The following is a 27559-nucleotide window of genomic DNA, read 5'->3' as shown; positions in this document are numbered from 1 at the left end:
CCCGCCCGCCTCCGTGTCCCCTCCTGCAGCAGAAAAAGAAAGAAAAAGGCGACATCCACCCAAAAAAGGGCAGCGAGGCCTCTGCAAAGGAGCCCCGCGGAGAGCAGCGCTGCCGGGCCCGGCCGCACACGCACCGCAGACATCCCTGGGCCCGGCGCCAGCGCTCAGCAGCCACAGCGCTGGGGACCCCACCGCACCCCACGGGCTGCAGGAGGCTGCGCAACCCACAGCAGCGCCTGAGAGAACATCCACGTCACCCAGGGCTGATCTTCCTCCGGCTGATGTCACTTCGGAAACCGTTACGCCATTCCCCCCGGGATGGTGTCACCATTACGCCGGAGCCAGCGTGGAAAGCGCCCGCGCACGGCGTGACTAATCCCACCGCGAGGGCTGCGCGAGGGGCGAGTGCAAGACGCCAGCGCCGCCACGGCTGCGGTGCGGCCCTGTCCCCCCAGATGGACACCCTGGCGTAGGGGGACAGAGAACTCGCTCAGCGACATGGTGTTTCGCCGGTGGCCCCCACAAGAAAAGCTGCCGAACCACCGCTTCGTACTGAAGCATCGTTTATTAATCACCTGTATCAAGCACACATCTGCTCAGCAACGGTGCGTGACGGGACACAAGAGTTGACATGGAACCCGAAGGGAGGCACGTGGCTACATGATCCGGCACAGCGGGGGGAATTCTGCTGAACCCTCTGGAAAGACAACCCGGGTGAAACACGGTGCTCAGGTGGTGGTGTTAAGAGGATGGAGACCAGCGAGAATAAAATCCAGAATAGAACTAAGATTGGAGCTGATTTGTGCTTCAGCCAGTGATTTAAAAACCAATTACCCTCCTTGCATATAATAAACAGGTAGAAGTGCAAAAAACTGTCTCATTGCCCCAGACATCAGTGGCAGAGGAAGGACAGCTATTCTTCGATTGGCAGTGAGATTTTGCATCAGATGAAGTATGAAACCCAGACACCACCAAGGAATAGCAGAATGCCAACATGTTTCCCATTCACACACAAACTTGGAGGGGGCCCAGCCCCCTGGGCTGCCTCCTCCCGGGCAGGAGGGCTGGGTGCCTGCCCTGGCACCCCACCGGGGCAGTGCCAGCCCCCCTGCGTGGCTCCAGAGGCTTCATTTTCCATCCCGTTCCTCCCCACAACAGATCTCACCCTCAAAGGCAGCCTGCGGGTTTGCACATCTGTTGCCTAGCAAGGAAAACGCAGGTCGTTGCTCCACCTCGGGCTGTGTGGAGGGAGCCGTGTCAGCAGCACAGACCAAGAAACCCAGCAAGCATTCGAGCGGAAAGCCACAACACCTCTGCACCTCGAGTGGTCAGTAATTTGGAGACAAAAGCCAGGCCCACCCAGGCACACGCCACGACAGACGCCTTGGATTGAATCACCACAAACACTTCAGATACAATCTAGAGTTAAGCAGCTCACAGGTTTTAGCAGGGTTGAAACTTATGCAAGCCACCAATAAATCGCTGAGACACCAGAGCTTCAGCTTGATAGAAAAAGGCTCTGAAGGCAGAAGGTGAGGGATAATGATAAAATGCTTCTGCTCTGAAGAGTTTCTAAACCTGCCTGTATCCCACACCCTGCAGAGGGAAGTGAGCGGCTGGATCCAGTGACAGGACAGAGATCAGCATCTTCAGCTCTTGCCAGGAAGAAAAGAAAAAACAAGCAGCTTTGGGGTTTTTGCCCAGCTCAGTTCTCAAGCCTGGTCAATGAGCATCTGGAGAGAAAATCTGGCGGCGGGAGTTTGCATCTTGAAGTTTTATTTAGCTCCTATTGAAGCAGCTGAATAAAACCCCAGCCAAACTCTGGTGGAACAGCTCTACCATGCTGCACGAACAGGTTGTAGCTCTTCTCTAAATATTAATCCTGGCATGGCTCTTTAATTGCAAATCCAAAGTGCAATTCTGACTAAAAGAGATATGCTTGAAAGATGACAGAGCAGCTCACAGTCCTAGACAAATGCTTGTGAGAACTTAAATGCATTCAAGTTCTGCACCTGCACCCTGAGATCTTCCTGTCCCAGCAGCGCTGTAGGTGACAGACCCCACACCCTGTGTCCCCCCATGCTGACACTCAGTGGGACAGGAGCTCTTGGCACACCCGCAGCCAGCTTAATGCTGTGGACATGATGGCATTCAACAGACAAATTTTGGGGACAAAGTGCTTTCACCTCTGGTTCAGCCCACCAGGAACAGCAACAACCCAGAGCTGAGAAGCTCAGTCAATACCTGCCAATACTTAGAGTACTTTAAACACTGCTCTTCACACAGGAAAAACCCACAGCCAGTTGATCATCCAATTCCTCCCAGACACTACAGGTTTTTCACTGCAAGGATAATTAAATTAAAAGCAATGAACCACACACCCCATCTATGCCAAGCTGCTTTATAGCTATGTACACCAAAGTAGCATCACCCCCAGAAAAAGTCTGATCAGCGGATCAAACCTTAAAACTCATTGTGGGATTTTTTTTTTTTTCCCCTGGAAAACCTACCACCCCAAAGGCAAGAAAAAAATTCAAAGAGATTGGTCCTTTCTGGAGAAGTTTGGGAAGGGCCATAGTAGACAGGACTCTACACCAGCATAGAGAGGAACTCGGACTCATGAAATGCTACAGACATTGGATCTCCCAACACACCACACGCGTGCACGCAAGGCAAAAATCAAGAGAAACTTTAAGTGCAGGATTCCAGCAAGTCCAGCATCAGCAAGATGCAGAAAGTAAACTGCAAGGTAATTCAGGTCTTATTCTAAGGAAGGTCAGAAATGGTTCAGGCAGCTGCCTGCAGGCATTTCAGCTGGAGAAAAGAATTCACGAGGGCTCTCCTCACTAAAACTGGTACCAGGGCTGCAAGCTAGAACATGCTGGTCCCCCTCTATGTAGGGCTGTTCCACGCTGTGGTCCCCAGGAGCAAAGTGCCCATCCCTGGAAAACAGCCACCACCTCCCCCATGCCCACAGCTGCTGAGAGAGCTGCTGCCTGTGCATGAAGCCAGGTGAGCATTCGGCAGGGGAGCAGTGATGCTGCTTGCCCAGGTTGGTTTTCTTTTTTCCCCAACCCTGACGCTGGCCAGTCAAGTCTGATGACTGAGCGAGCCCTTTCCATACAGGATCTCAGATTGCCTCAGGCCCTTTGTGTAACCTATGAAGGACCAAAAGTGTCAGTGCTTCTAAGCTACGAGTCTCGTGGGTTAATGCAAAACCAAAACGCACAACATGGAAAAGCCAAGCGTGGGACCTAAGACAGACAAATATTTGTTCTTTCTCTAGAAGACTCGCAGGGCAGGAGTCCTGCTCAGACACAAAGAACACTGCGTGCTGTACCACTCCTTTCCTAAATTATCACCTAAAGATGCTTACGTATGACAGAATATTTGGCATCAGAGCTAGGGAGCATCAGTGCCAGCACAGGGTATATGCTAGGAACTCCACACGACATGGTTCTCACATCACCTCAGGCTACAAAGTGCTTGCAGGTGGTGTTGGGACCCAGGCTGGCACTGCTCCGAGGACACGCACCCACCACCAGCCCCTGCCCACCCCAGGCATACAAGCAAGTTCAGCTCACCGCACGCAGCGTCACCCACACTGCTCAAGCCCAGTGCGCCACCGCTGCCAGGTCAGACGGTGGCTCTTCTTGGGTCATGAGGTGGTGACAGGGGAATGCTGTAGGCTCAGCAGATCTGATTTCACTGCCTCTCTCTGCTCTACGTGATGTGAAGACTCAAAAGTCTTCCTGGTTTAATTTAGAGAGGATGGTGTTTCTGGTTCTTTATTTACCATAGATATCAACGAAAGGCAGGGAAGCCTTCCTCCTTGTCCTCTGCATTAGAGAAGAGCACATGCATTATAGGAAAGCTTAACAAAGAAATCCTCTCTCCAGAGCAAAGTCAAGTACTAAGGCCAAGTCTTTAAATGGTCTCACTTCAAATCACTGAAAAGTGCTTGCCAAGATCTGCTGGGCCTCCCAGGCTCCCAACAAGCCACAGCTCCTGCCGCTCGAGCGCCCGCCGGGGCAAAGCCGCACACCCAGTGTAAACAGCAAGCACGACACACACACAAGCACACGCCGAAAGCCATCCCGGCCTCCTCTGCACATCACAAAGCAGCAGTAAAGGTTTCAAAGCCCAGTGAAGTCCTTTGCATCTCTCCTTCACAGATGACTCAGAAGCAGGGCTAGGAAGCTCTTTTGTACATTCAACTTGTAAAACACGTGAGGAAGAGGAGCAAGAATAACTCTCCTGATTGTTGCTACTGCCTACAGCAAGTTTTGGTACAGATATCCTCTCTTATAGGCACTCAGTGGGTAAAACGTAGCCACAACGAACTTGCCATCAAAAATCTTTCCAGTCAGCATTTTTTGGGCAGCTTTGGAATCACCAGCATTTGCATATTCAACAAAGACCTGAAAGAGAGAGAGGAGAAACAGGACTTCGGTGCAGCCTGTTACCTGCCCCTCCCACCCCTGCAACTGGGGATACAGCTCCCAAACTAGTTTTTCCCCTCTATCCTTGGTTGAGCCCAGAGCAGTGGAGCTAAGAAGAACGGAGCTGCATCTCTGAACTAGAATTTCATCCCTTGCTCCTCATTTCTAAGGGGTGCATGTTTGACACAGTAAGATAAAGTATGATGATGCTCTACATCCTCAATGCTGCTTCTCCCCTTCCCTCCCATATTCTACCTCCCCTGCTAAAGCTGTTTGGGGACCTCCCAGGTTAGGCAGCCTTACATAATTGGGAAGGAACCTGTGCTGTCCCTTCAAGACAACCAGCTATTTTTAGTGCTGTCATCAGCCAGGAGATTTCCAGGAGCTGTGCAGCAGTTCTGCAGCACACAGAGCGTACACGGAAATACACAGCCTCTTCCCTTCATTCACTTACTTGGCCTTTGCCAGGATTCTCCTTTGGAATAAGCAAAGAAACCACCGGTCCGTATTTCTGACACTCCTCTCTGATGTCTTCCAGGATATCTGAAAAGGGAAAGAGCTGGTTGTCTTTCACTTCGCAAACTAGGATGAGCCAAGAAACAAATGAAGGCCAGATGAACACATCAAGAACACTCCGTCATCATATAGCCTTTTCCTCTCAATTTAAAATAAACAATCGAGAAATGCCACAGCAGAAGGTGACACTGATGAATGGCCGAATAATGAGACAAAGTGTCTGAACTGAGGCTCCGGAGCAGACCTGCAGGCAGTGAATCCCCAACAGCAGGGTTTGGAGCACATGGACAGTGCTTTTCCTTGGACGCGAAGCCTGGCCTTCCAGTAGCTAAAACATTTGGGATTTGTGAGTGCTATTTTTTTTTTGTTATGGCATTTGGAGGAGGGGAACTAAAGCAGCTGCCACAAACCCTTCTTTGTGTGAGCAGAACCCAGCCTTTCAAACACACATCCCCAGAGCTCTCTAGCTTTTGCCACTCACATGGATTTGAGAGCAAGCAGAAATGCAAATTCCACCGACACGTCTTGCCACCTACCATGTATAGTTTTTGCTACAGTTTAAGAACTCCAGTGAGGTATTTCATTCTCTGCTGAGATCTTGGATAAGTTCACTACCAAACTTTTAAGGATCTCTGCTACTGGGCTCCAGAGTACTGCAGACGTCCAGCAGGAGCTCAGAGCCACAAACATTATGTGGTCTGTGGGCATCTAACCAAAAAAGAAAATCAAAATAAATTTTCTGTTTATTTGTTTAATCTGGGATCCTTCAAGAACTCACTACAAGCTCTGCTTTCGGTCTCAGTCTCTTAGTCTCTTCTCTGATGGTGCAGCTGACCCACTTGGTACCAAATCTCAGCTGAGTAGCACTTGGTTTGCTGTTCTTGCACCTATTAACTGCTCTTCTGCTTGCTCTCGCATCCCCAAAACCAAACAAAACAGAGGCTGTAAGAAGACATTGCTATATGGGAATTGTACGGCTTGCACCAACCTTCGTATTCTTCTTCGCACTGCAGAGAAGCATCACTTAGAACATTTAGCAGCCTCAGCACAGGCGTGGGGAGCATCACCAAATCTTCAATATGGGGAGCTGTTTGACACCCACAGAATTAAAGAAAAGAAATCAAAGTCCAAAGGAGCAAGAAAACAGGAAGCTGACTCAATATACACTATCATACACAAGCACTTACTCCTCTTTGCAGTACAGTTTTGCTTATCTCCCATATTACCTGCATTTACAGCCTGTATTCTCCCTGTTTCCAACTTATCTTCACCTGTGCACCGAGAGACACTCCCAAAGGGTTCAGTGTACTCTGCAATTACACTGAGGACAGCACCTGAAATTGCTTTAAAAATTACAAAGCTAGCAGAAATTTAGACTGGAGTTATATCTACTTAGCTCAGATTCAGAAGCTGATGTGACCTCAAGAGCTATGTTAGTTGAGCAAACTGTGCCACATATGGAGATACAAGAAGATGAAAGAACTACTCTGCAACCTGCCTCTCCTGTTACTGCTACCAGACAAGCTGAAAACAGGCTGGTCAGCTTCTGTAACTCTCATTCTCAAGCTATACTAAGGCATAAGCCTCAGCTTTCTCTAGGATATCTTTCAGTTCTTCCCTAAACACCATTTAGACCCTCCCCCTCCCAAAATCCAACTGCAGTGCACTGTTTTTAAGACTGACATACAATCTTGCAACAGAAATGGGGAAAACTACTTAGTTACTTAAACAAGGCAGTGCTATAGAATAAGGCATGGCCACACAGTGGGTGAGCAGTGATCCTGTGAACAACTTCAAAGAAGCAGAAATAAAGCCCCCTGCCATGGGGCACTTGGCTCTAGAAAAGAGGCAGCTCCAGGATGGCGTGGAACAGCATTGTGTGGAGACTAGGGTGGAAGAAGGAAACAGTCAAGGTGGACAGACTAATGCCAAACTACGAGGGTCACGTCTGAGAGGACACCCAGGCCTCTAGAAACTTCAAGCAGCAGGGACAATGTCATTTCTCCAAGGATAAAAGCTCAATTTCATGTTCCTGAAAGGGACTGGCAGGTCAGTCATGAATTTAAGATCTGGGAGCCCAACCTGCAGTACCTGGTGAATGTTAGCGGTTTTATTTGTACTGGCACCTACAGCAGCTGAACACAATAGCAGAACCTCACAGTTCTCCCACTTGACAGTGAGAAAGGGGAGAGAAAAGAGAAGAAATGGCTCCAGTTCTCCAGTCTGTGCCTTCTGACTACGTTTGCAAAGATCGTAGGCTATTATTTCTTCGCAAATACTTTTCCAAGCTAAGAACACAATACATATGAGGGAGCTGTCATCTCTGCCAGGCACAGACAGATGTTCATTTCATAATGCAAGAGGAGGTCAAGGTAAGCACACATTATAAATCTCCTCCTGCTTGACATGGAAGAGTCCTTATGAAAAGCTCAGAGGATGAAAGGCCTTATCAGTCTAGACGATGCCCAGACAGTGCTCAGGGACAGCCCTTCGAAGAAAGGTGCTGCACTCAGATAACCAGGCGTGTTCCAGCTCCGAGTGAACCTCTGGGACCGTTCTTCCACAAGAGTGTTGGCAACCAAGAGACGACACCAGATGAACAGGGGTCTGAAAAAACATTTAAGTGTCACCTCGGTCTTATATGCTGCCCCTTTCATTCAAGTAAGTCTGTCCTTCATTTCACATGTGTTTTTTCGGAGAGGGAGACAAACCAAACCCTAGGACTCAGAGCCACCTGGACTTCCTGTAATCAATAGACAAATGCATTTCTTGCAATACCCTTCTGCCCTAGGAGGAACTTGCTGCCCAGACCTTCTGCTCCTCTTCAAAGGGCCAAGTGATTCCAACCACACTGGCAGCACAGAGGGCTGCAGCCTGCCAGGAGCTCAGGAAAGAAGCTGATGAACTGGAAAGTCAAGACTTGGCTGCAAATGACAAGGAAAGCCATTCTCAGCTGCCTTTGCTCTAAGCAGAACTACCATGCCCAAGTGAAAGGCAACGACAGATCATTTTCTGACTTCTAGGAAAGCAACACTAAATGCTTCTTTGTGCAGACAAGCTTACGTACAAGTTTGCAAAGAAGAGAACCAGTGATTTAGAAAAATTGAAGCTGTTGTCTAAACTTGTAGCACTAACCACAGAAGCACCTTCCCAGATACAGTTAGAGGTCTGTGTGTTTAGGACTAGACCAGAAAGCACTGCCAAGATACTATTCCCTCTGCTCTAAAGCAATACTGGCTGCAGGGTTCAGTTCCTTCCATGGAAAGCGGCTTTGATTACAACAGTCCCTGTTTCTGAGATGCAAGAGAAGTTTGAAAACAGGAACAAGTTTGTTACCTTTGCCTAACACACAGGAAAGCCAGGATCTTGACGTTACCTCGAGAGGCAATACTTATCCTTCACTGCAAGGTACACCAAGCAGCATGAATAAAGCAGGGCTGAAATTCAAGGGAAAATGCTGGCCCAGCCAGAAGCTGGATGCCTGAAGCATTAGTTTATGCTGCAGAAAAGCTGGACACAGCTCTTTGCTGGTGTTCTTGAAAGTAGAGAAGCTCTGGAGAATGCTGCCGCATTACTTTTGGAACAGAAAACAGGGAGGGCTATGAGCCTAACCAGGGCGGTCTCAGCCCATCTTTGGCTGACAGCCTGCAACATACACGAGGAGTCCCTGGGGAAACACCACCATTTTATTAAATTGAAGAGAAAGTGCCAGATCAAAGCAACAGTGACATCTGTCTGTGACCTGCCACACAGGCACCAGAAGAGGTAGGCCAGGCACTGCAAAAATAGGCTCACACCACGAGAACCCACTAGGACTATTTGACTTGTGCAGAGGAGGCAGCAGCAGATGCCACCACCAGGCACTGCCTTTGTCGCTCACGTTCCCAGCTGCTGAACTGGGAAACTCTGGGCATAAGAAAACCCATCCACCTACTATAAATAGCACGACACTCTTCAAAAGCACCTTAACAGTCACAATATTATGTAAGTACATTGGTTATTCCAGTCCCCTCAGATGAACGCTGCTGCCAATATACTCTTGATCAGTTTGATCTGGGCAGAATTTACTGGGAATCCAATCAGGGAAAGGTGACAGCCCGTGGGGTGAGGGGCAGAGCAGCACTAAGAGCACAGGCATCGCCCCGACCTGCCTGCTGTGGTACTGCAGAGGGCTCGAGAGCACCACAAAAAGCGACAGCGCAGCAGCGAAGCCAGAATCAGAAACAACATAATTTAACCGCGCTCAGTGCTGCTTCCAGTACGCGTTGGGAAATCCGTGAGCAAAGGGGACGTGAACAGCTTACCGAAGGGAATGCTGAAGAACGGGCTGCATAAAGCCTTCTCAGCAGAGGCTCGCTTTCCTTGGTCACAATGAAGCATGCTGGAAGAGAAGGGACACCTTGATGCTCTTGCAAGTGACATTCCTGCACTGACAAATTCAACTCAGGCTGGAAGCCAGTACAGAGGAATACCCCATCTTTGGAGTACTTATGGTACAAAGAGAAGAGCGAGAAGCACAAAATCACAGCTGAAGCACACCTGAAGGATCCCTTGAAAACATGTAGGGTTCATGGTACAGTAGGATTTCCTTCTCGATGCCTCTCAGCATCAAATGATGGAAGTGGCTCACTTACAAGTGCACAAGCAACAGCGCATGTTCCAGCTCCACCTCCCCAGTCCATTCAGCCTGTGTCTCAGGCACATGTGCAGCCTCGTGAAAGTGATCACACTCCAAGGAGCTCCCACATCTTTCCACAAATGGGATTCAAAGCAGCTAATAGCCCAGGGCTTGCCTGAGAACATCCTCTACTTGGCTTCACCAGTGGCTCCCGATGCTATTTCTGCCAAGTTGTGTCCTCATTCACTCTGTAGCCTCAGAGCAGAGTCACAGGACAGCAAAAATAATCCCCTCAGGAGATCTCTCAGGAGAGAGCTGCACAAGTGCATTTGAATCTTGACAGCAGTGGAGAAGCGGCACTGTCTGCCCTTCTCCCTCATTTCTGACAATAATGCCCTAAACCAGCAAAATCTCCAGTTTTCTCCAAAGATAACTTCACTGGCAGGAAGTGCAAAGCATTGAAACAGCAAATTATGAACATCATGACTGATATTCTTTATGTGCTTACTCCAAACTGTGCCAAAATCAGAGGAGCTGAAGCGTCTGTGCTAATGGTTGCACTTGTTACTAGCACGGTGGCAGAGAAATTTTTTTAAAAAAGAAAAATAAAGTGTTAGGTGTGGGCTCTAAGTTACCAAGAGCAGGGCATAAGACTTTACAGAGTACATCTTTAAGCAATGGTTAGTAAATATGACAGGATACCTTTTGATAAGGTCTCTGAGGTGATAAGCTGGAATGGCTGAATTAACCACCCCTTCACTGGCAAATATGCGATCAATGATGGCAGAACTGTTTGCCTGAAAAGAAGAAGAAACAGTGCTTAGGGAGGAAAAAAATCAAACCAAAACAAAAACCACCAATGCAAAGCTTGCAATATCCCATCATTTTCTGGACTGAGAGGCAGAGGGCTCTGGTACTGTGGAGTTTTGTGAGAGGTCCCCAATGCTGAAGTCTCACATGTTAAACCAGCAGATCCACATCAGACAAAGTTTGTCCCATTTGCCTATGCAAAAGCTGGAAATTTCCATGCGCAGGCAAATTTGCTGTTACTGTGAATGTTATGATGCTGAAAGGATACTCTTACGGGAAAGGAGAACACAAACCAAAATTATTTAATACAGAACAGAGGACAGAGTCAGGCTCCAGGCTCGCAACACAGATCCTTCTTCCTGTTTTCTCAGGATACAGACTTACAAGAAGATCCCCAAATTAGAGCTAATGTTAGACTAAAACCAGCAAATAATTCCTCTGTCGTGTTGCTGAACTAGCTGGCAGCCGTCAGTCATCGGCCATCCATTCTGTTCTTCCTTCTGTGCCACATTACAGCCAGCGCATCTCACCTCCCAGATCTTGGCACGACACAGGCTCCAAACAGACTCCTGGAGCCCTCAGCAACCTGAACACAAGCAGCATTCAGATACGCCAGTTCCACGGGGTAGGCAGGTATTTAAGGCTCTGGAACCTTAATCCTCAAGGCAATTGGATTAAAGAAACATCCTGGAAACACTCTCTAGTTGCCAGGCGCTACCTCACAAATCCAGGTTACAAACAAGAAGCAGGAGGACCTGTTTGGTGCAAGCAAAAACGCCCGCATCAGCTCTCACCTTCCATTCCTGAGATTGGACTGTATGTTTCAGTTTCATTCCTGAGAACATTTCCAGTAAAACAATTCCCAGACTCCACAGATCCACAGCAGAGGTACACTCCGTCTCACTCGGGAGCCCTGCCTGCGCTAGGCAGTTCTGCAGTTCTGCCTCTGGAGCCCGATACCCGTCTGTTTGAATATATTTCACATCCTACAGAAAATCAAACACACAGAAAGAGTTAATTTTCCAGATTGAGGTTCTCCATCCATCCTTAAATCAGTTCACAGACATCCTTCCAAATGGGTCACCAAAATACAATTGCTAAATTGACAGAAAGCATCATACAGCCAGTTGTGTTAGGCAGGGAGTTCAACTCCCTACACTGCTGTGTTGGTGAGGAAAACAACAAGACTGTTAGGAAGAGAAAACATCTCCCAGCAAAACAGGAGGCATCCCACTAACATCTGATCTCTCTGAATGACAGTTCTGCTGGGAGGAAGAGCCTGGATGTCACCATGGATGCTAACCTCTCATAGAAGTTTCAGGGTAAGGGTCAAATACAATAAGCTGCTGAGAGTACAAACGGCCCAGTCTGAACAGTGAGGACCTCTAACAGCTTCCATTACTCAAATACTGATGTTCTCTGGAACAAAATGTTGTAAGAACAAAGCAGGCACCTCACGCTCAGACATGGAAATTATCAAAGGTGCTTCCCACGCGTCTCTTCCTTCTCCCTCTCACAGCCAGAAGTGCTGCAGCAATCGACACCTGCCCAGCTGCCACGGCTGGCAGAGACCAATAAAATGCCCACATGCTGCCTGTTTAAAAGAAAACAGGAATTTATAGACTCACACAAGTGCTGGCTGGAGGGGCTGCTCTGAAGGTCTCCAGTCCAGCCTCCTGCTCACAGCCAAGACCCGATGGGTCAGCTGTGGCTTTGTCTGGCCAAAGACAAACCGCATGCTGCGTCTTTTTATCACGGGAGGGCTTGTTTTAGACACACTGATGCGACTCAAGGAATGACAGAAGTATATGCAAGTCAGCATCCTGGACAAGGCATAGGATTGAGAATTCTTACCAGGGAAATATATTCAAACCAAAATTACCTAGCTGTCTGATCAAAAATAAAGTTTAAAAAAGACATTTCCAGGCAACAGAGCTCCAAAGTGTTTTATGAACTTAAAAAAAAAAAAAAAAAAGATACACAAATTGCTCATCAGTGTCCCTGTTCCTATCAGCAAAGAGCAGAGCCTCTCACGTGGCAAAACCAGACGTTTAGTAGACCCACCAAACAACATTTAGAGAGAAAAAAAATGCCATGGTCAATGCCACCAGCAAAACCAGTGAGACAGAATTTCACTCCTACCATCTAAACCATTTTGAGAGATTCAAGCCACTTGAGACCTTGCTCTATGTACAGCCATTCGCTGTTAAACAGTAATGGCAGGAAAAGTCATGCATGGATAAGCTCAGCAGCATTGTCACACATAAAATTAGTGGTCTTGGCTCAGATAAGGAAATCATACACGTATGCTGCTGCTCAGGGCAGGGGCGGTGAGGGGAAGCTGATACCCGGTGCACACTCAAAGCAGGGTCAGAAGGTTCAACCATACAGCCAGTGTATTTCCGAGAATGGGCAAAGGAAACTCAGCCCAAAGCAAGCAGATCGGAAGGAACCACAGAAGGAAATAAAAAAAACCTGATGAACTGTTATGAGGCAACTCGCAGAGCAAGCAGCAAAACATTAAAAAAATATCTGCATTAGACACAGGACAGCAGCAGAATGTTTTTTGCTGATAGACAGCAACAGATTACCAGCACAAACTAGTATTCAGCCAAGAATGTGGAAAAACAACAACATGGAGGAGTTAAGAAGTACAAATATTAAAAACAGCTCCTGTACCAAAGAATTCAGAGACAGGTCACCCACAGTGGGCTGTACTGTCAATACTAGGTAAACCAGTAAAAAAAGTATATTAATTTAAAACCACTAAATGAGAAATGAGTAGAGACAAGCCAGGACAACGTCTGCACAGAAAACTCATAGCGCATTTACTAGACTTACTGCCCATCACACAGTGATTAAAGACAAATTTGCTAAGAGGCTACCTGATGAAAAAAGCTTTACTGATACTCCCACAGGTGGTCACTGAGAGAGGCAGGGGTGAAAGGAAGCTCTACCAAGCCAAAAGCAGAACCTCCTGAGACTCTCTGCTTTCATCAGCGGCCACAGACGAGAATAAAAAGGGCAAAGACCAACTTACAAAACCTAGTTTCACCAAAACAAAAAAGTGACAGCAGAAAGGGGGAGTGAAAGCCCAGCAAATGGGAAAAGCAGGAGAACAGGCAGAGATCTGGCTGTTGCAGTAAAGAACAGACACTGCCTGCACACAACTAGTGCGTGGGCTCTTGTCAAGACAATGACATGGGAAAGAGACATCCAGACTTCCTGAGAAAGGGAAGCTGCTGAAGACAGGATGAAAGTAAAGACAAACACAAGGACACTGCCAGAGATAATGCAATCGACTGGGCAGGCTGACGGTGAAGCCTGGACTACTAATACATACGGTAAGGGATGATAAAATTCTGAGGAACTGGGTGCTCCCACTCGTCTGACCGTATGAAAACTAGCAAACTCTCCAGGAAGATGAGACACTGCTTTTTACAGTGCATCATTAACTTTGGAATTCATGGTCATGTGTAGCACAAAGGCTAAGCCATCAACAGAAACCAGAGATATGCAAAGAGAATGGGAACACAAGCTTCTGTTTCTGGGGCCAGACAACATTTTAGCCTTTTGCAGGAAACCCTCAGGACCAGCTCAGCTACTACTCTGATCAGGTCATGTTGATTTCTACATTCATGAGCTCAAAGCATCACAGACCCACACAATTCAACACAGAGCCAACTGCTTCGAGAGCAGCATGTTCCAAACCTGATTGCCCTCTTTGAAGCTAAGTCCAAAGTCAATGAGCTTAAAGCACTCCTCCTCTGCGCTCCACAGGATGTTGCGTGGCTTGAGGTCTGCGTGCACGTAGCCTTTGTGGTGCAGGAACGCCAGGGCTTCGAGAACATCTCGGGCGCAGTGCTGGATCATCCACATGGAGCAGCCCTGGTTGCTGGAGTGCAGCAGCAGCTCGGACACACTGATGTCCAGCAGCTCCAGCAGAAGACAGCGAGATGGGCCATTCGCAGAGTAGTGGTTGGTGAACACGCCGTACAGTGTCACTACGGTGAGACACAGTGACAGGCATCGGTAATGAGCAATTACACGGTCATCATTCTCCACTGCTCTCCACTACTGCCCAGAAGACGACAAAAGCTGCAGGACGCAGCTCATCTGTTTTACAAGGTGTGATGTTCAGAGAGATGGAGAAACAAACTTCAGAGGGAAGCAGCAAGGGAAGATGAGCCACATCACCCCGATGGGTTTTGGAGGACTAAAGCAATAGGGGTGGGTGCTCCTGCTCAGAACAGTCTCTGGGACATGGACAAGCAGGTCCCGGCGGGTAAAATGGGTGTAGCACAGTATTTTTGGGACACATCAATCTCTTCCTGCGATAAACCTAGCACAGTGGGAACCCGAGCTCTGTCTGGGTGCCTGGGTACATTACAACACTGATAAAAACAACAACAAAATCAGCGTTGGGAGAACCTGGGGGCTTCCAGCAGCCAGCTCTGAGGTGCAGGCTTCCTCCCACACCCATTCCAGCCCCCGCAGGCGGCCCGGGGCTCCTGCCAGGACAGGCAGGCTGGTGGGCGCCCACGGCCCCGCGGGCAGCGCCGCTCTTGCCAGGGTGGCTGGGGTAGCCCTGCCCAGAAGAGGATTTGGGGGTGCCCTGCCCGCAGTGACCTGGGCTGCCTCCCCAAAGGGTGACGCTCACTGCCCCAGGGCAGGGCTGGGGCACCCCGGAGCCCGCGCCAAGGGGGTGCCGGGGAGCGCCCGCTGCAGGGATGCCGCTTCGGGGGGTCTGGGGTGCCAATCCAAGGGGCACGTTGGTCTGGGGGTCCTTAGCCCTGCCTGTGGGGGTCAGCTGGGGGGCGAGGGAACCCATCACCCCAAAGGAGCTGGGGATACCCCTGCCTGGTTGGGGGGCCCTTTCCTGGTTTTGAGGGCAGGCTGGGTTGGAGACACCAGTTTGCCCTGTGGGGGGGGAATAGGGGACAGGGGGTGCCCGGGCGGGGGAGGCCCGGGGATGCCCGGGGGGGCCCAGGCGGGGGTGCCCGAGGGGGGGTGCCCGGGGGGGCCGCGGTGCCGTTACCGATGTTGCGGTGCCCGCGGAGCTGCTCGAGCGCGGCGCGCTCCTTGCGGAACCCGTACTCGGCGCAGTCGGCGGCGGGCGGGCGGGCGCCGGGGCGGCGAGCGGGACCGGGCCGCGGCGGGGGCGGCACGAACTCCTTCACGGCGCCGGGGGGGGCCCGCGGGTCCCCGCAGCAGCGCACCCGGTAGACGGAGGCCGAGGAGCCGCTGCCCAGCGGCGCCTGCACCTCCCACAGGCGGCCCAGCGCCTCCAGCAGCGGCGCCGCGCCCCACACGCAGCCCGACATGGCGCCGTCCCGCCTCACATCGCCGCCCCGCCGCTCCCGCCGCCCCGCCGCCGCCGCGCCGCCAGCCACGGCCCGGCCGCCCGCTGCCGCGCTCCGGCCGCCATGACACCGGAAACGGGGCGTGGCCGGGGCGGCAGCGGCCGGAGGCTCCGCCCGCCGCGGGACGGCCGGGTCTGTCCGCTCGCAGCCCCGCGGGCCGCCCAGCCCGGGGCCCAGCCGCCCGGGGCCCAGCCGCCCAGCCCGGGGCCCAGCCGCCCGGGGCCCGCTCCCTCAGCAGCGGGCGCGGCAGGGCAGCCACATCACCCCGTCAGCCCGGCCACCCCCAGGCCCCGCACCGCCCCCGGCTCCTCGTGGCTCCCGCGGCGCGGGTCCCTTCGCAGGTGGCAGGCCTCCAGCAGCGCTTTTTGGGGAGATTTCCCTTAACCTCGCAGCTTTAACACGCAGACCCCCCCTATCCTGCCCCTTCCCCATCAGGGGACTTCGGGGTTATACCGAGCTGCTGCCGGGTCCCCTCCCATCAACGGGCTGCTACATGGCAGTGGGTAAAAAAGAAAATATTTATTGTGCAATCTGCATCTTTCGTCCCAAACTACGCACACACCCTAGACAACATAAATAGAGGGACTGGACCAGCAGTGAGGTTCCCTTGTGATCGGCAGGGTTGGAAGATGCTGGTTCATCAAAGATGGGCTACAAGCCCTTGTTTCCATCAACATATACAATGCAGTGCAGGTTTAGGCAACATACACGTATACATACTCATACAGATTTCTGTTTGTGGGCTGGCATCGCCCATGCACAGCATAATCACATTACAGACGGGGCGTGTAACACCTCAGCACCCATCACCAGCTGACCACGGGCTCTGCACAGCTCTGGTGCGTCCGCTCTCGAGCGTGGATGTTCTGGGGGCCGAGCGCTGCAAAGCCCCAGCGCTGCCACGGCACTGGCCGTGCTGATGGGCAAGGAGGCACCGCGGCTGCTCCCAGGGCAGAGGGATCCCCGGGGCTGTGTGGGACCCACGACCTCATTCCCTCAGGAGGACCACAGCATGGCTTGGGGTGGTGGAAGACAATTCTCCAGCCCAACCACCCATGGCCCAGGAGTAGCTGGGAGCAGAGGTGCCCCATCCCTGAGCCCTAAGCCTCCTCCAGCCCAAACCTGGTCTTCAGAGCTTTTCCTCTCAAAACCGCCTTTGCGATGAAGACACGCACTAAAGCTCCAAGCAAAAAGTGCCACCTCACAGCTGCTTCCTTGCACTGGGCCAGGGGTCCACAGGCTGACTACCCTCTCCTGTAATTCATGGGGAAACAATCATAGAGCAGTATCAGAGCACCACACGGCTCCTTGTGTCCCAGCCTCACGAAGACATCACCGTCCCAGGAAATAAAGGAAAGCAGTGGCACTGGCCCACACAGAGCAGGCTGCCTGCCTGGGCAGGTGTTCTGGTCCATGGTGGCTGGGGCAAGACCAAGAAACAAGCGAAAGCTGGAGGGGGATGTCCCAGGGAGCTCAGCTCCCTGCCAGAGCCCACTGGCCAGCAGCTGTGCAGCCCCAGGCATCCAGCCCTGCTCCCTGCAGATGTGGGGAACAGTGTGGGATGCTCACGGGATGCTCTCCCTGGCAGAGCCAACTGGGCTGGGGGCAGAATGGGGCTTCTGCATCCACGCACAAGGACCTGGCAGCTGAACGAGGCCACTGTTGGTTCCCAGCTCAGCGTGGCCCCTGGCTGCAGACAGAATGGTGACACCACGGCAGGACGGGAGCTTTGGCTTTGCACTGACCAGGCTGAATAGGCCAAGGATGGGGCTGCAGAAGCCATGGCAGGACAGGCTGTGCCCCTCCTAGGAACGTGGGGAGATGTGGGGCATCATAGTTCCCCACACACCACACTGAGGCAGCAATGGCTCTTGCCACCTCAAGGCTCTCCTCTCTCCAAAATAATGACCCCAAAAAGGGCAAGTGGCAGGGAGATGTGCCCCTGTCGTGGCTCCCCTGCTGCTACTCAAAGGACAGTAGGTCGGGATGGGGGCCCTCCGCCTCCCGGCCGGGGGTGCATGGCTCCAGCCGCCCCGTGCTCCCCGCCAGCTCACGTTCCAGCCCCGGTCTCTGGGAGGGCTTCTCCATGTGGGGTGAGGTCTCAGCAGCCCTGTCACCCACTCGCCATTGGCTGTCCTGGCTGCCCTTATGGATGAGATCGGGCACAGGGAGGGCACTGGTGGGCTGGTCCCCACTTGGGTCTGGGGTGCCAGTCATGCTGGGGACCCCAGGGCACTCTGGAGGGGATGGGTCCCTCGCTCCTGGCTGCTCCTCTGCAGGGTGAGGGTAGGCTGTGGGCAGTTCGGTGGGCTCCTCCGTGCTGCTGCTCAGGATGGTCCCCGCGGGTGCAATGAGCATGTCCTGCGGGGTCTTCAGGGCGCGTGGCATCCTCTTCTTGGTAACAGGGGGTGGGGGGTCCAGCCGAGGGAAGGTGTCCAGCCCCACAGCCCTGCAAGCACAGAGAAGTCACATACAGCCCCACGCTGAGGCCCCTCCAGCCCATCCCAACATCCCCACCGCAGGGTGCACGCTGTGGGGACACTCACCTGTCCTCGCTAGCTGGCTGTCCCGTGCCCAGCACGGCCCCGGCGCTGGCGTTCACCTCCATCACCCCCACGCTGGGGAGGCTGGCCGGCTCCCTGCGGCGCAGGAGGTCGTTCACCTTGGCCCCCACGGCTTTGCCCAGGTTGCGGAGATGCTGGCTGCCGGCGGGGCGGGGGGGCTGCGGCGGGGCACCTGCTGTGGTGGGGCCGTGCTGTGGCCGTGGGGTGGGTGCAGTGCTGGCGCTGGCGTTCTCAAACATGCTCTGGTCCACTAGAGGGGGAAAGGGAACAGGGAGGGGGTGTGAGCAGGGCTGGAACGGGGACCCTGGCAGGGACAGCACATCCCAGAGAGCTGCCTGCCATCTCCCAACCCAGCAGCACGGGGGACACAATTTGGGGGACAGGGAGGCTGCAGCCCCACAGAGGCTGTGCATGCAGTGGGGACAGCATGGGGCAAGACGGGGTAGCAGCAAGCCCAAGGCTCCACACTGACACACTGAGAGCATCTCTTACCTGATTCTGAGCGACTTGGGAAGCAGGTTGTGGAAGGAAACAGAGAGAGAGAGAATTTACCAAGGGAATGGCAGGGTACAGTGGGCCTGTCCCTTCCACGCTGCTGGGTGAGGTGCACTGCCAACGCACTGCCCAGACCTGCCACGCTGCCCATGGAGATGGGATTTGCATGGGGCTCTTATGAGCCAGGCACCCATGGAGCAGCAGGGGGGTCCGTGGGGGCACCCGCAGCCTGGACTCTGCACTGCCCACACCACCAAGGCTCCCTCTCAGCCCAGACTGGTTGTTCCCTTGCTCTGGCCAAGCTTCCCAGAGACCCACCGCCCAGGAGCATCCTACTGTGCACGGTACACACGTGTGACATCGGCCCTTTGTGACGTCAGCTGCTGACGGCATGGGTACCGCGGTGCAGTATCCACATGCCGGCTAAGCGAGGGTGATGGAGAGCTTTGCACTGCCCACCGTTTCCCTCGGGGCCGTGCCCCGTGGTACCAGGACAAGAAGCTCAGAGGCCCCGTGCCCCTGGGGCCCTGCCAGCCTGCCTGGTGAGCCTGGTGCTGCCCACTGCAGCCAGGCAGGGGTGCAGGTGGCTGGCTTTGCCTATGGGGAGGGCTCCCCCGGCACCTCCTGGGCACCACCACGGCACCACTGAGCCTCCTGTGGCGGATCGGGAGCACCTATGGCAGTGGGTGCTTTCTGGGGACCTGGGCGGGTCCTGCAGCCACACGCCACCTCTGAGCTACTCTGGTTTCTCCCCCATGTCTTCCCAGCAGGCATCCTCAAAGCTGTGGGTGCAGTCCCCAGGAGTGCCAGCTCTACCCCCTGTCACTGCCCCCATGCCAGTGCAGCTCTCTGTCAGACGGCTCCAGTGAGCTGCTGGCTGAGCCTTGTGCCGTGCCGGTGCCTCGGTGCCCGCCAGCATCCCACACCCATCTCTACCCTTGTGTCCTGTGTGGGGAGGCATGGTACCCTCCATGCCGGGGGAATGTACTGTGACAGAGCCAGCCACCTCTGCATCCCACGGGGACAGAGAGGGACCCCAGCACCACTCCTGGTCTAGGGCTGGGCTCTTGCAGGAACCCCCGACTCACTGAAGACTCTTTCCTCCCCAGCCCCGCCGGGCAGCGAGCTCCCTGCCCGCTACTGTACCATCTACCGGCCCTGGTTCTCACCCTACAGCTACTACATGTGCACCAAAGGAGCCAGCCAGCAGCACCCGAGCAGCCCCTCCTCCAGCCTGGACAGCAGCACGCAGGAGCCTGCGGAATGCGATGACCTCTCGGAGATTGTCTGCTCCTCCTCTGGCTCCTCAGACAATGCCCTGCTCACCGACAGGGGCAGCCCGGCCAGCGGCAGAGCCAGCATCACGGTCCGGGACATCCTCGCCGCTTCCCAGCGGCAGCCGGTGCCCCAGCGCGGCTACCAGTGCATGTCATGCTGCCGCGTCTTCCCCACGCTCTGGTCCATCAAGACCCACATCCAGCACAGCTCCCAGGAGGGCTACAGCTGCAAGCTGTACTACCGGCGGCTCAAGGCCCTGTGGGAGAAGGGGCACAAGGAGCTGGAGGCTGCAGCCCCCGTGTAGCCCCGCTGGCCGGGCAGCCGCCACGGGAGGGCACTGCTCCATCGCATCCAACAGCGGCACAATAAATTGTTCTAAGAGCAGCCGGCCCTGCCTGCTGCTGCTCTTGCCTACACAACACCTCTGCCAGCCTTTAAGCAAGGCTCTTTGTGATTTTTCCTTCCCCAGCAGCCAAAAATCTCCCGAGCCTCTGAAAGTGCTGCTTAGCATCTCCACATCTCCATGGGGAGCTCTGAAGATGTCGGGAACCCCTCGGCACCCTTGAGCTGTCAGGTCAGCCCTGAGACGAGCCCGCGCTGTGCAGCGGCCGAAGGAGAAGGCTGAAACCCCTCTACCCTCAGCAACATTCGGGGCAGCTCGTGGCTGTCACTGCAAGTAAGGGTCCCACAGGGGAGGATGCCGTGGTTGGAAGGTGTCTGTGCAAGGCCAAGGGACACCACCGCCCGTGCTGGCTCCTGGCGTGGATGGGGAGAGCAGCACAGAAAGAGAGAGTCAGCGAGAAGGAAGAGACAACAGAAAGCCTTGAGAAATAGAAAGATTTATTTTGCAAAAGCCAGTCGACTAATGACAACACCCAAGGGTTAAGTGCACTTACATTGACAGATTGATTGGTTTCTTGATAGATTGAGTCAACAGTTAGTAACATGACAGTTGTAGGAAAAGAAAGGACAAAAAATATAGCTATAAATTCCCAGTCCAGGTCCATAACAAAAGTCAGAGGCTAGAGAGGTGTCTTGGAGGCAGCGCTGACTTAGGAGGAGGATCATTTACACATGTACACCCGCGGTGCAGCAGGATGCTGGCAGGGTCCCGCGGCTCCGGCAGCACCCCCAAGCCCGTGGGGCACTCGCCACCATCCCCTGCAGGCAGAGTGCCAGGCAGGAACCCGAGCCCACAGCCGGTCCCTGCAGCTCTGGGGGCCCTGCCTGCGCTGTGCGTGTGCAGCAAGGATGGGCAGGAGATGGCTCAGCTCTGCCTGGAAGAGACCTGCTGCTCCTCCCAGGCTCTCCCTTCATCTGTCCTGAACTTATGGCCAAGCTCCTGCCATCCCCTCTCCTGCCTGTGCCATGTCCTGTGTGTGCTGCCATCCCCACCTCTCCCTCCTGGTGGGACCAGCCTCCCACCTCGTACCTTCACCTCCAACCACTGTGTGGTGGCAGTGGGACGTGGCAGTCCCCAGCAGAGGGGCTGGCACACAGCAGCACAGGACAGGGTATATGGAGGTACTGGTGGTCAGAGGACAGGAGCACCTGGGACGCCCTGCAACTGGGACTTGCTCCCATCTGTGGCCAGTCTGGGAGCTCCCCTGGACACCAGGGCGCTGCTGGGACGCTGAAGCATGGCCTTCCTTCCCACGGGGAGTCTCGCAGCATCCAGCCTCCTCCTGTGCTGGAGGGTGCAGGGCACAGTTCGTACCAATCCCAGGGTCTCACCCACACCTCTCTCCTCAGCAGCCCTCAGTCCCGGGGGGCTGGGGCAGAAAGAAGCAACAGACCTTCCTCAGCAGCCCGGCTAAGACCTGGAGGAGAGCAAGAGCTCATGCCTGGGAGATGCTCAGCTAGGGGTTAGGTGCAAGCAGACCTAGCACAGACAGAGCTGGTGACGGCAAGAGCAGCAGGGAAGCAATGAAGTGAAGCAGAAGCAGGACAGGAGGGTGGACAGGGAGGAAACAACTGTGCCAATCCCCACCTTGTCAAGTGTTTCCACAAGAACCAGGGGGGACATCAGGACTCTGGCTCATACCCCTTCAGCCGTGACCTCTTAAGAGACTGCAGCAACAGGCAGCTGACAAACATGCTTGTAGAAAAGAGACAAGCTCTGGGTCCCTTGGAGGCCCCCAGAGATGGCTCAGCCAAAGGTGCCTTGGGGTCTGGTGGGGGATCCCAAGATCTTGGATTCACTTTTCTGGAGGGTGCAAACCAGTCACGAAGGAGCCCACCTGCAGACACCAGCAGTTCGCTGCCCACTGAGGGGCAGCACATGTGCCCACCCCTGCATACAGCCGCTGGCAGCACTGCGTCCCCCAGCCCTGCTCCGGGGACAAGTGACTGCTTGGGAACAGGAGTGTTTGTCTATAAAGCAAAGCAGGGCGTTTGTGGTGATGGAGATGCAGGGAAGTGCTTGAAAACATGACCTGAGAGCACCAGAAAGGCTTTGAAACCTGGCAGCCATTCCGAGGAGCCCAAAGACTAGGTAAGGAGGGGAAGGACACCAGGTGTCCCCGTGCTGTGTGCTCCACACCCAGCCCTGCCTTCCACCCCGCTCCACAGCCCCGGAGAGGAGCAGGCGGTGCCCCCACACCCTCCACCTGCCTCAGAAAGGGACGAACCCTGTCTGGGAGGTACCACAAACACCATCACCCTGCCAGGAGCTGCCTGCACCTGGCATGACCTCTTCTCACCCCTTCAGCTCCTTCCCAGGCTCATCCCCGCTGTCCCTCACTGCCTCACCTCTCGCACACCCACGTCGACAGTGTACTGTCACCAACCCCGAACCTCCCGCCAGCTCAGCCCTGGCCTCATCTCCCAACATCTCCATCATGCGGAGACTCCTGCCAGCAGCTTTGTCCCTGCTCACTGCCCCGCACTGGCTCCTCGGTCCCTCTTGTTCTCGCTCTGCCCTGTACCTGTTCTCTTGTTCCTCCTGCAAAAACCTTCCTCTGCTTTCCTGCTCCCCCTGCAGCAGCACCAGCACAGTGGCTGATCCGGCAGCATCCCGAGGGGTTCCTTGCTTCTGCCTGACCTCCAAACACAGCTCATGGGGGAACAGGGACCGCGGGGAGCACACACAGCTGTCAGCTCGCTGTTCCACGTGAAGCGGGGACTCTCCAGCCCAGCACACAAGCCCATGCACGCTGGAGCACAGCACATCCAGCACACCCCCACGGTGCAGCTCTGTCCTCACCTCTGTACACCTCCCAAATGCGTGCGGGGAGCCTCATGCTCCCTCCTCCGTCCCCTCTCCCTCCGGGCTGTCCCATCCCTGCCACGGCTTGGGGGCTACGGCCAGGACCTGCCCCAGCTCCGGTGGGTCCCAGCTGCTCCGCACCACCTCCTGCCGACCCCTACACCGCGATCTCGTCCTCCAGGCTGTCGCCCAGGTCCTGCCTGGGCTGGACGTGGAGCAGGCGCGGCGGTTCCTCCTGGGACCAGGAGTCCCGCTCCTCGCTCTCGTCCGTGTTGGACTCGTACTCGGAGGCGATGCCCGACTCGCGGAATTTGAGGAGCTCCAGGCTGCCCAGTGCCGGCTCCTCCGGGGCGGGCGGCCCCGAGCTCGGCAGAAAGCGGTAGCACTCCAGCTTCACCAGACAGTCGTTCCTACCTATGGGGCTGCCCAGGGTGCTGGGGAAGCCTGAGCCGGGGCCCAGCGGCGGCGGGTGGGTGTCCTCGGGCTGCGGGGTGGTCGGGTCGCAGAGGACGGGGAGGACGTTGGAGCGGAAGGTGATCTCCAGCAGACTGTCCTGGGAGCCCGCTGCAAGGGAAGGGCACGGCTGAGAGGCAGGCAGTGCCACCCTGGAGATCTCCAGCCACCACAGCTGGCTTCAAACTGGACGGTCTGGGGCCATTTGGGTGTCAGCCTCCCCACCGCCACCATTGAGAGGGGCTCACTTGGTGCTAGGAGCTGCTGCTGGTCAGCAAAGTGCCAGTTTTGCAGGATAAAAAGTAATGTGACTCCCACCCCAGCTCCTGCAAGGCGCTGATGGCCATGTCTGCTGGAGAGGAAGGTCAAGGAAGGGCTCTTGGGCAGGTAAGGGGCTGGCCTAGACCATGCAACCACTGTGGAAAGCATTTATACAGCTGATGGACATATGTGACTGCCTGTCCATACAGCCCTCCCCAGACCCCCTCCCACACTGCATGCAAGCACCCTGCCGCACACACACAAGCCATGCCAGAAGGGCACAAATATTCCCATACAGAAAACCACTGGAATTACACAAAACCCCCATGAGAAACACCCACATGGACGTCCTGCACAGACCCGGCTAGATGCGAGGGGAGAGGAAGGGGCAGGAGCGCTTACTAGTGTTGTTCCCCGCCAGCTTCAGCTCAAGCTCCTGCACCTGTTTGACCAGGAGCGAGATGTGCTGCAGCAAGTCCTTGTTCTGGAGCAGGAGCTGGTGCACACGTGCCTGGGCCTCCAGCCGCGCTGCTGCCTCCGCGGCCAGCTGGTCCTTCAGCAAGTGGACCTGTGTGACAGGGAGAGATGGGTGAGCACGTGGGAGATGCTGCTTGAGAGCTGAGAGCCTCAGTTCTGGCCGTCCCCACCCCTCTACCAGGGCTCACCAGCACCCCACCAAACAATCTGAGGAAGAAGCCACTCCCTGCGGGTACCCGCACACATGATGGGGAAAGTGGGGGCAGGTGGCACTGTCACACCAGGGCACACTCAGCAAATCCAGCACATGGCTCCCTGGCCCCTCTGATGGAAAAGCCCGAGGCAAAGGGAGGTGGTGCTGACGGAACCGTCGGCCGTGCATGCGTGCCATGAATGCCTGAGGAAAGGGCAGCCCAGGAGGGAGCCAGACGGATGCAGAAGAGAAGACACACTGGACGGACTGCATGGTGCTGCTGGTGCACGAGGGCGCAGCCCTGTACTGCAAGCTGCTCCTGGCTGAGCTGTCTTTCCAGGCAGGTTTCCCAGGGACAGTGTTTTGCACCAGGCAGGGTCCGGCCAGTGGTGTCTCTCGCTAGCAGAGGCCAGAGCATCAGAGCTGCCCCCAGAGCCGCTGGCAGCTCCGGCAGGCACGGCACGCCTGGAGCAGCACAGATGGCGGAGCGCTGCCGAGACACGGTGGCTCTGGGGACACGAGCTGGCTGCTCATTCTGGCCCTGGGAAGCAATGCCTGGATGTTAGCTGGTGGGAGTCCCCAGGCAAGAAGTACATTGATTTTGGCATAACTGCCCATAGGCATCTGTATCACCAGCATCATGTCGCAAGGAGGTTGGGACGCTGCTGGGCGAGACCAGCCAGGAGCCCTTGCCCAGGGACAGTGGGGACAGGTCTCTGCTCTGAACTTGAGCAAGGAGAGCCCCAGGAACATGCTCCAGACAAGGGGACAGCAGCGCAGAGCCACCGAGGACCCATAACAGCTCAGCATCCCCTCCTGCCACCCAGGGCTACTACAAACGCTCCTCTCCCCAGCAAGGTCCGAGCCAGCCAGGCTCGTGGGGAACCAAGAAAGCATGGGTTTAATGCAAAAAAAAAGTCCAAAACAAACAACACCACCACAACCCTAAAAAACCCCAAAACAAAACCAAACCACCCCAAAACAACAAAAAAAACCCAATGAACAACCAAACCATCTTCCCTGCCCCAAAAAAAAACGCCACCAAAAAAGGCAGTTTTACCTTGGCCTAGACAGTGATTTTGAGGACGAGGGGGAGCTCTCTGCACCCTGCCGGACCCGTGAGCTGCTGCAGGGCCCAGAGCAGCTCAGCTGGGAGCCACCTGCCCTCCTGGCTGGTGCCACCAGCCACCTGGGGACAACGGCCAGGGAAGACTCCTGGCCTTAATTCAAGAGAAGCAACTTTCACAGGTATCTGGAAACACCTTGCAAAAGCAAGTCTCTGGTCAACAAGGGAACTAAATGGCATCTCATCCTCAGCCAAGTAATTAGAGGCCCAGATAATTACAGGATTGTCCCCGTAGCTATAGACCACGCACAGATTCTGGTCTACATAGTGGATCTCCCAGCTTTGTTAGGAAAGCATTAAGCCTGTGCCCATCACCACATGTTCAGGAACAAACTGACTTGGTACTTTGAGAGAAGATAACAAGTGCCATTGAGAGAGGTGCTGATGTAATGCATTCCGTCATCTGAAAGGCATCTGACGTGACATGGCCCAACTTTTTCATTAATAAGTACAATGATACAAAATCACCACGGTGCATCGTGAAGGGATTAGAGAGCAGCAAAGTGACAGCTCCTGGGACAAGAACCATCTCAGGGTGGGCAGAGCTCCAGGACAGGGAGTCAGCCCTTGGAGAGAGGAGGATGAGGCCACTGGCTGCCATCCCACCAGACAGCCAAAAAATGGTGTTACACTATTTCAGATTTTTTTTCTTTTTTTTTTATCTGGAAGTAGGAAGAAAAAGAAACTGCAGGCAGACAAGGACTGGGAACTAGGGAAGGTGAGCAGTCCCCACCACAGAGGGACACGGCTTTGCCTGGCAAGCTTTGCCTGTAGCAGCACAATACTTGGGCAGGTCCCTCTTCCCCCCCCAGAAAGAGCTGAGGGGACCACCTGTGCCACAGCCACTTGCGTCTGCTGCTGCTGCTGCTGCAGGAGCTGCTGGAGAAGCTGCATCTGGTGGTGGGCAGAGAGGGGTGTCCCCAGGTCTGGCAGCTGGGCAGACGAGGGCAGCAGCATCTTGGGTGATGCTGTCAGGATGTCTTCAGGGTGGAGGCAGCCCTGCAAAACACCAGCATCAAAACTGTGACCTCGTGTCCCTCGCCACAGAGAGCTGGCGGGCACACATGGGCTGCAGCACAGAGCAGGCCCCCACAGTACCCAGGAAAGAAGCTGCTGCATTCAAAGAAAATGCACACTTTGCTGGGGGTGCTGAAAAACTTTGAAGGCAGTATGTTTTCAGTTTTGACAAAAGCCGAATACTTCTGTAGAAAATTCCTGAAAAGACTGATGCTTCCCATGGGAATTTCCACTGCATTAAAGGAGTCTTTTTTTTTTTTTTTTTTTTTTTTGGTGGAAAAACATTCCTAGCAGCTCTGCCCAAGATGCTTTCCGTGTGGCTGCACATAGCTGAGCCTCGGCACGGTGCTCTCCGGGAGGGCCCCGGGCCCCGAGCCAAAGGGCAGCCCTGCAGCGGCAGATGGCTTTGATCCAAGAGCCGGGGAATGCTGCACAATCCCTCCTGATCCCCAGGCCCCCGGCATGCACAGCAGCGCTGCGGGGCCGGGGCCACGCCATGCTCCGAGAGCGGAGGGACGGGACCCACGCACCTTGGCATCGGTGTAGCCACTCGCCTCCTTGCCCACGGCGTCGAGGTCGGTCACCCCGCGGCTGAAGTCGAGGATGTCGGCTCCGGGCAGCGGCAGCTCCACGGCGTCGATGTCCGTCTCCTCCGCTGCCGCGGCCGCCCTCTCGGCACCGGTGAGGCGGCAGGCTGCGGGAGCGGTGTCAGAGCAAAGCACAGCCCGCTCAGAGCAG

At 54.7% G+C, this 27559-nt stretch overlaps 3 protein-coding genes across 7 annotated transcripts in view; 1 reads left to right on the top strand and 2 right to left on the bottom strand.

Moving 5' to 3' along the window:
* Nucleotides 1-546: 546 nt before the first annotated feature.
* On the bottom strand, nt 547-15807 carry UHMK1 (U2AF homology motif kinase 1). Its single transcript, XM_065649031.1, has 8 exons — nt 15425-15807; nt 14098-14390; nt 11181-11372; nt 10279-10373; nt 9263-9339; nt 5947-6045; nt 4897-4985; nt 547-4421 (listed from the first exon to the last, which is right to left on the bottom strand). The coding sequence occupies exons 1-8, from the start codon at nt 15708-15710 to the stop codon at nt 4275-4277; spliced, it is 1278 nt and encodes a 425-aa protein (XP_065505103.1). The 5' UTR covers nt 15711-15807; the 3' UTR covers nt 547-4274.
* Nucleotides 15808-16259: 452 nt separating this feature from the next.
* The window catches only part of NOS1AP (nitric oxide synthase 1 adaptor protein), a 42741-nt gene continuing 31441 nt past the window's right edge, over nt 16260-27559 (bottom strand). For 2 of the 5 annotated variants that reach the window (XM_065649032.1, XM_065649033.1), the window contains exons 7-12: nt 27352-27515; nt 26636-26803; nt 24411-24576; nt 23709-23858; nt 18296-18563; nt 16260-18198 (exon numbers count right to left, since the gene is read on the bottom strand). In XM_065649032.1, coding sequence (XP_065505104.1) covers nt 17712-18198; nt 18296-18563; nt 23709-23858; nt 24411-24576; nt 26636-26803; nt 27352-27515 — 1403 coding nt within the window. In that variant the 3' untranslated portion in view covers nt 16260-17711. Of the gene's footprint in view, nt 18199-18295; nt 18564-20944; nt 23859-24410; nt 24577-26635; nt 26804-27351; nt 27516-27559 lie in introns of those variants that run through there. The other 3 variants (XM_065649035.1, XM_065649036.1, XM_065649034.1) reach the window with 2 other exon arrangements.
* Nucleotides 19245-20390, top strand: SPATA46 (spermatogenesis associated 46). Its single transcript, XM_065649037.1, has 2 exons — nt 19245-19350; nt 19918-20390. The coding sequence occupies exons 1-2, from the start codon at nt 19245-19247 to the stop codon at nt 20388-20390; spliced, it is 579 nt and encodes a 192-aa protein (XP_065505109.1).

This window comes from Caloenas nicobarica, chromosome 20, assembly GCF_036013445.1.
Source record: "Caloenas nicobarica isolate bCalNic1 chromosome 20, bCalNic1.hap1, whole genome shotgun sequence".
Classification (NCBI taxonomy): domain Eukaryota; kingdom Metazoa; phylum Chordata; class Aves; order Columbiformes; family Columbidae; genus Caloenas; species Caloenas nicobarica.
Note: the sequence above shows the minus strand (reverse complement) of the source record. Positions and strands in the feature narration are given on the sequence as shown.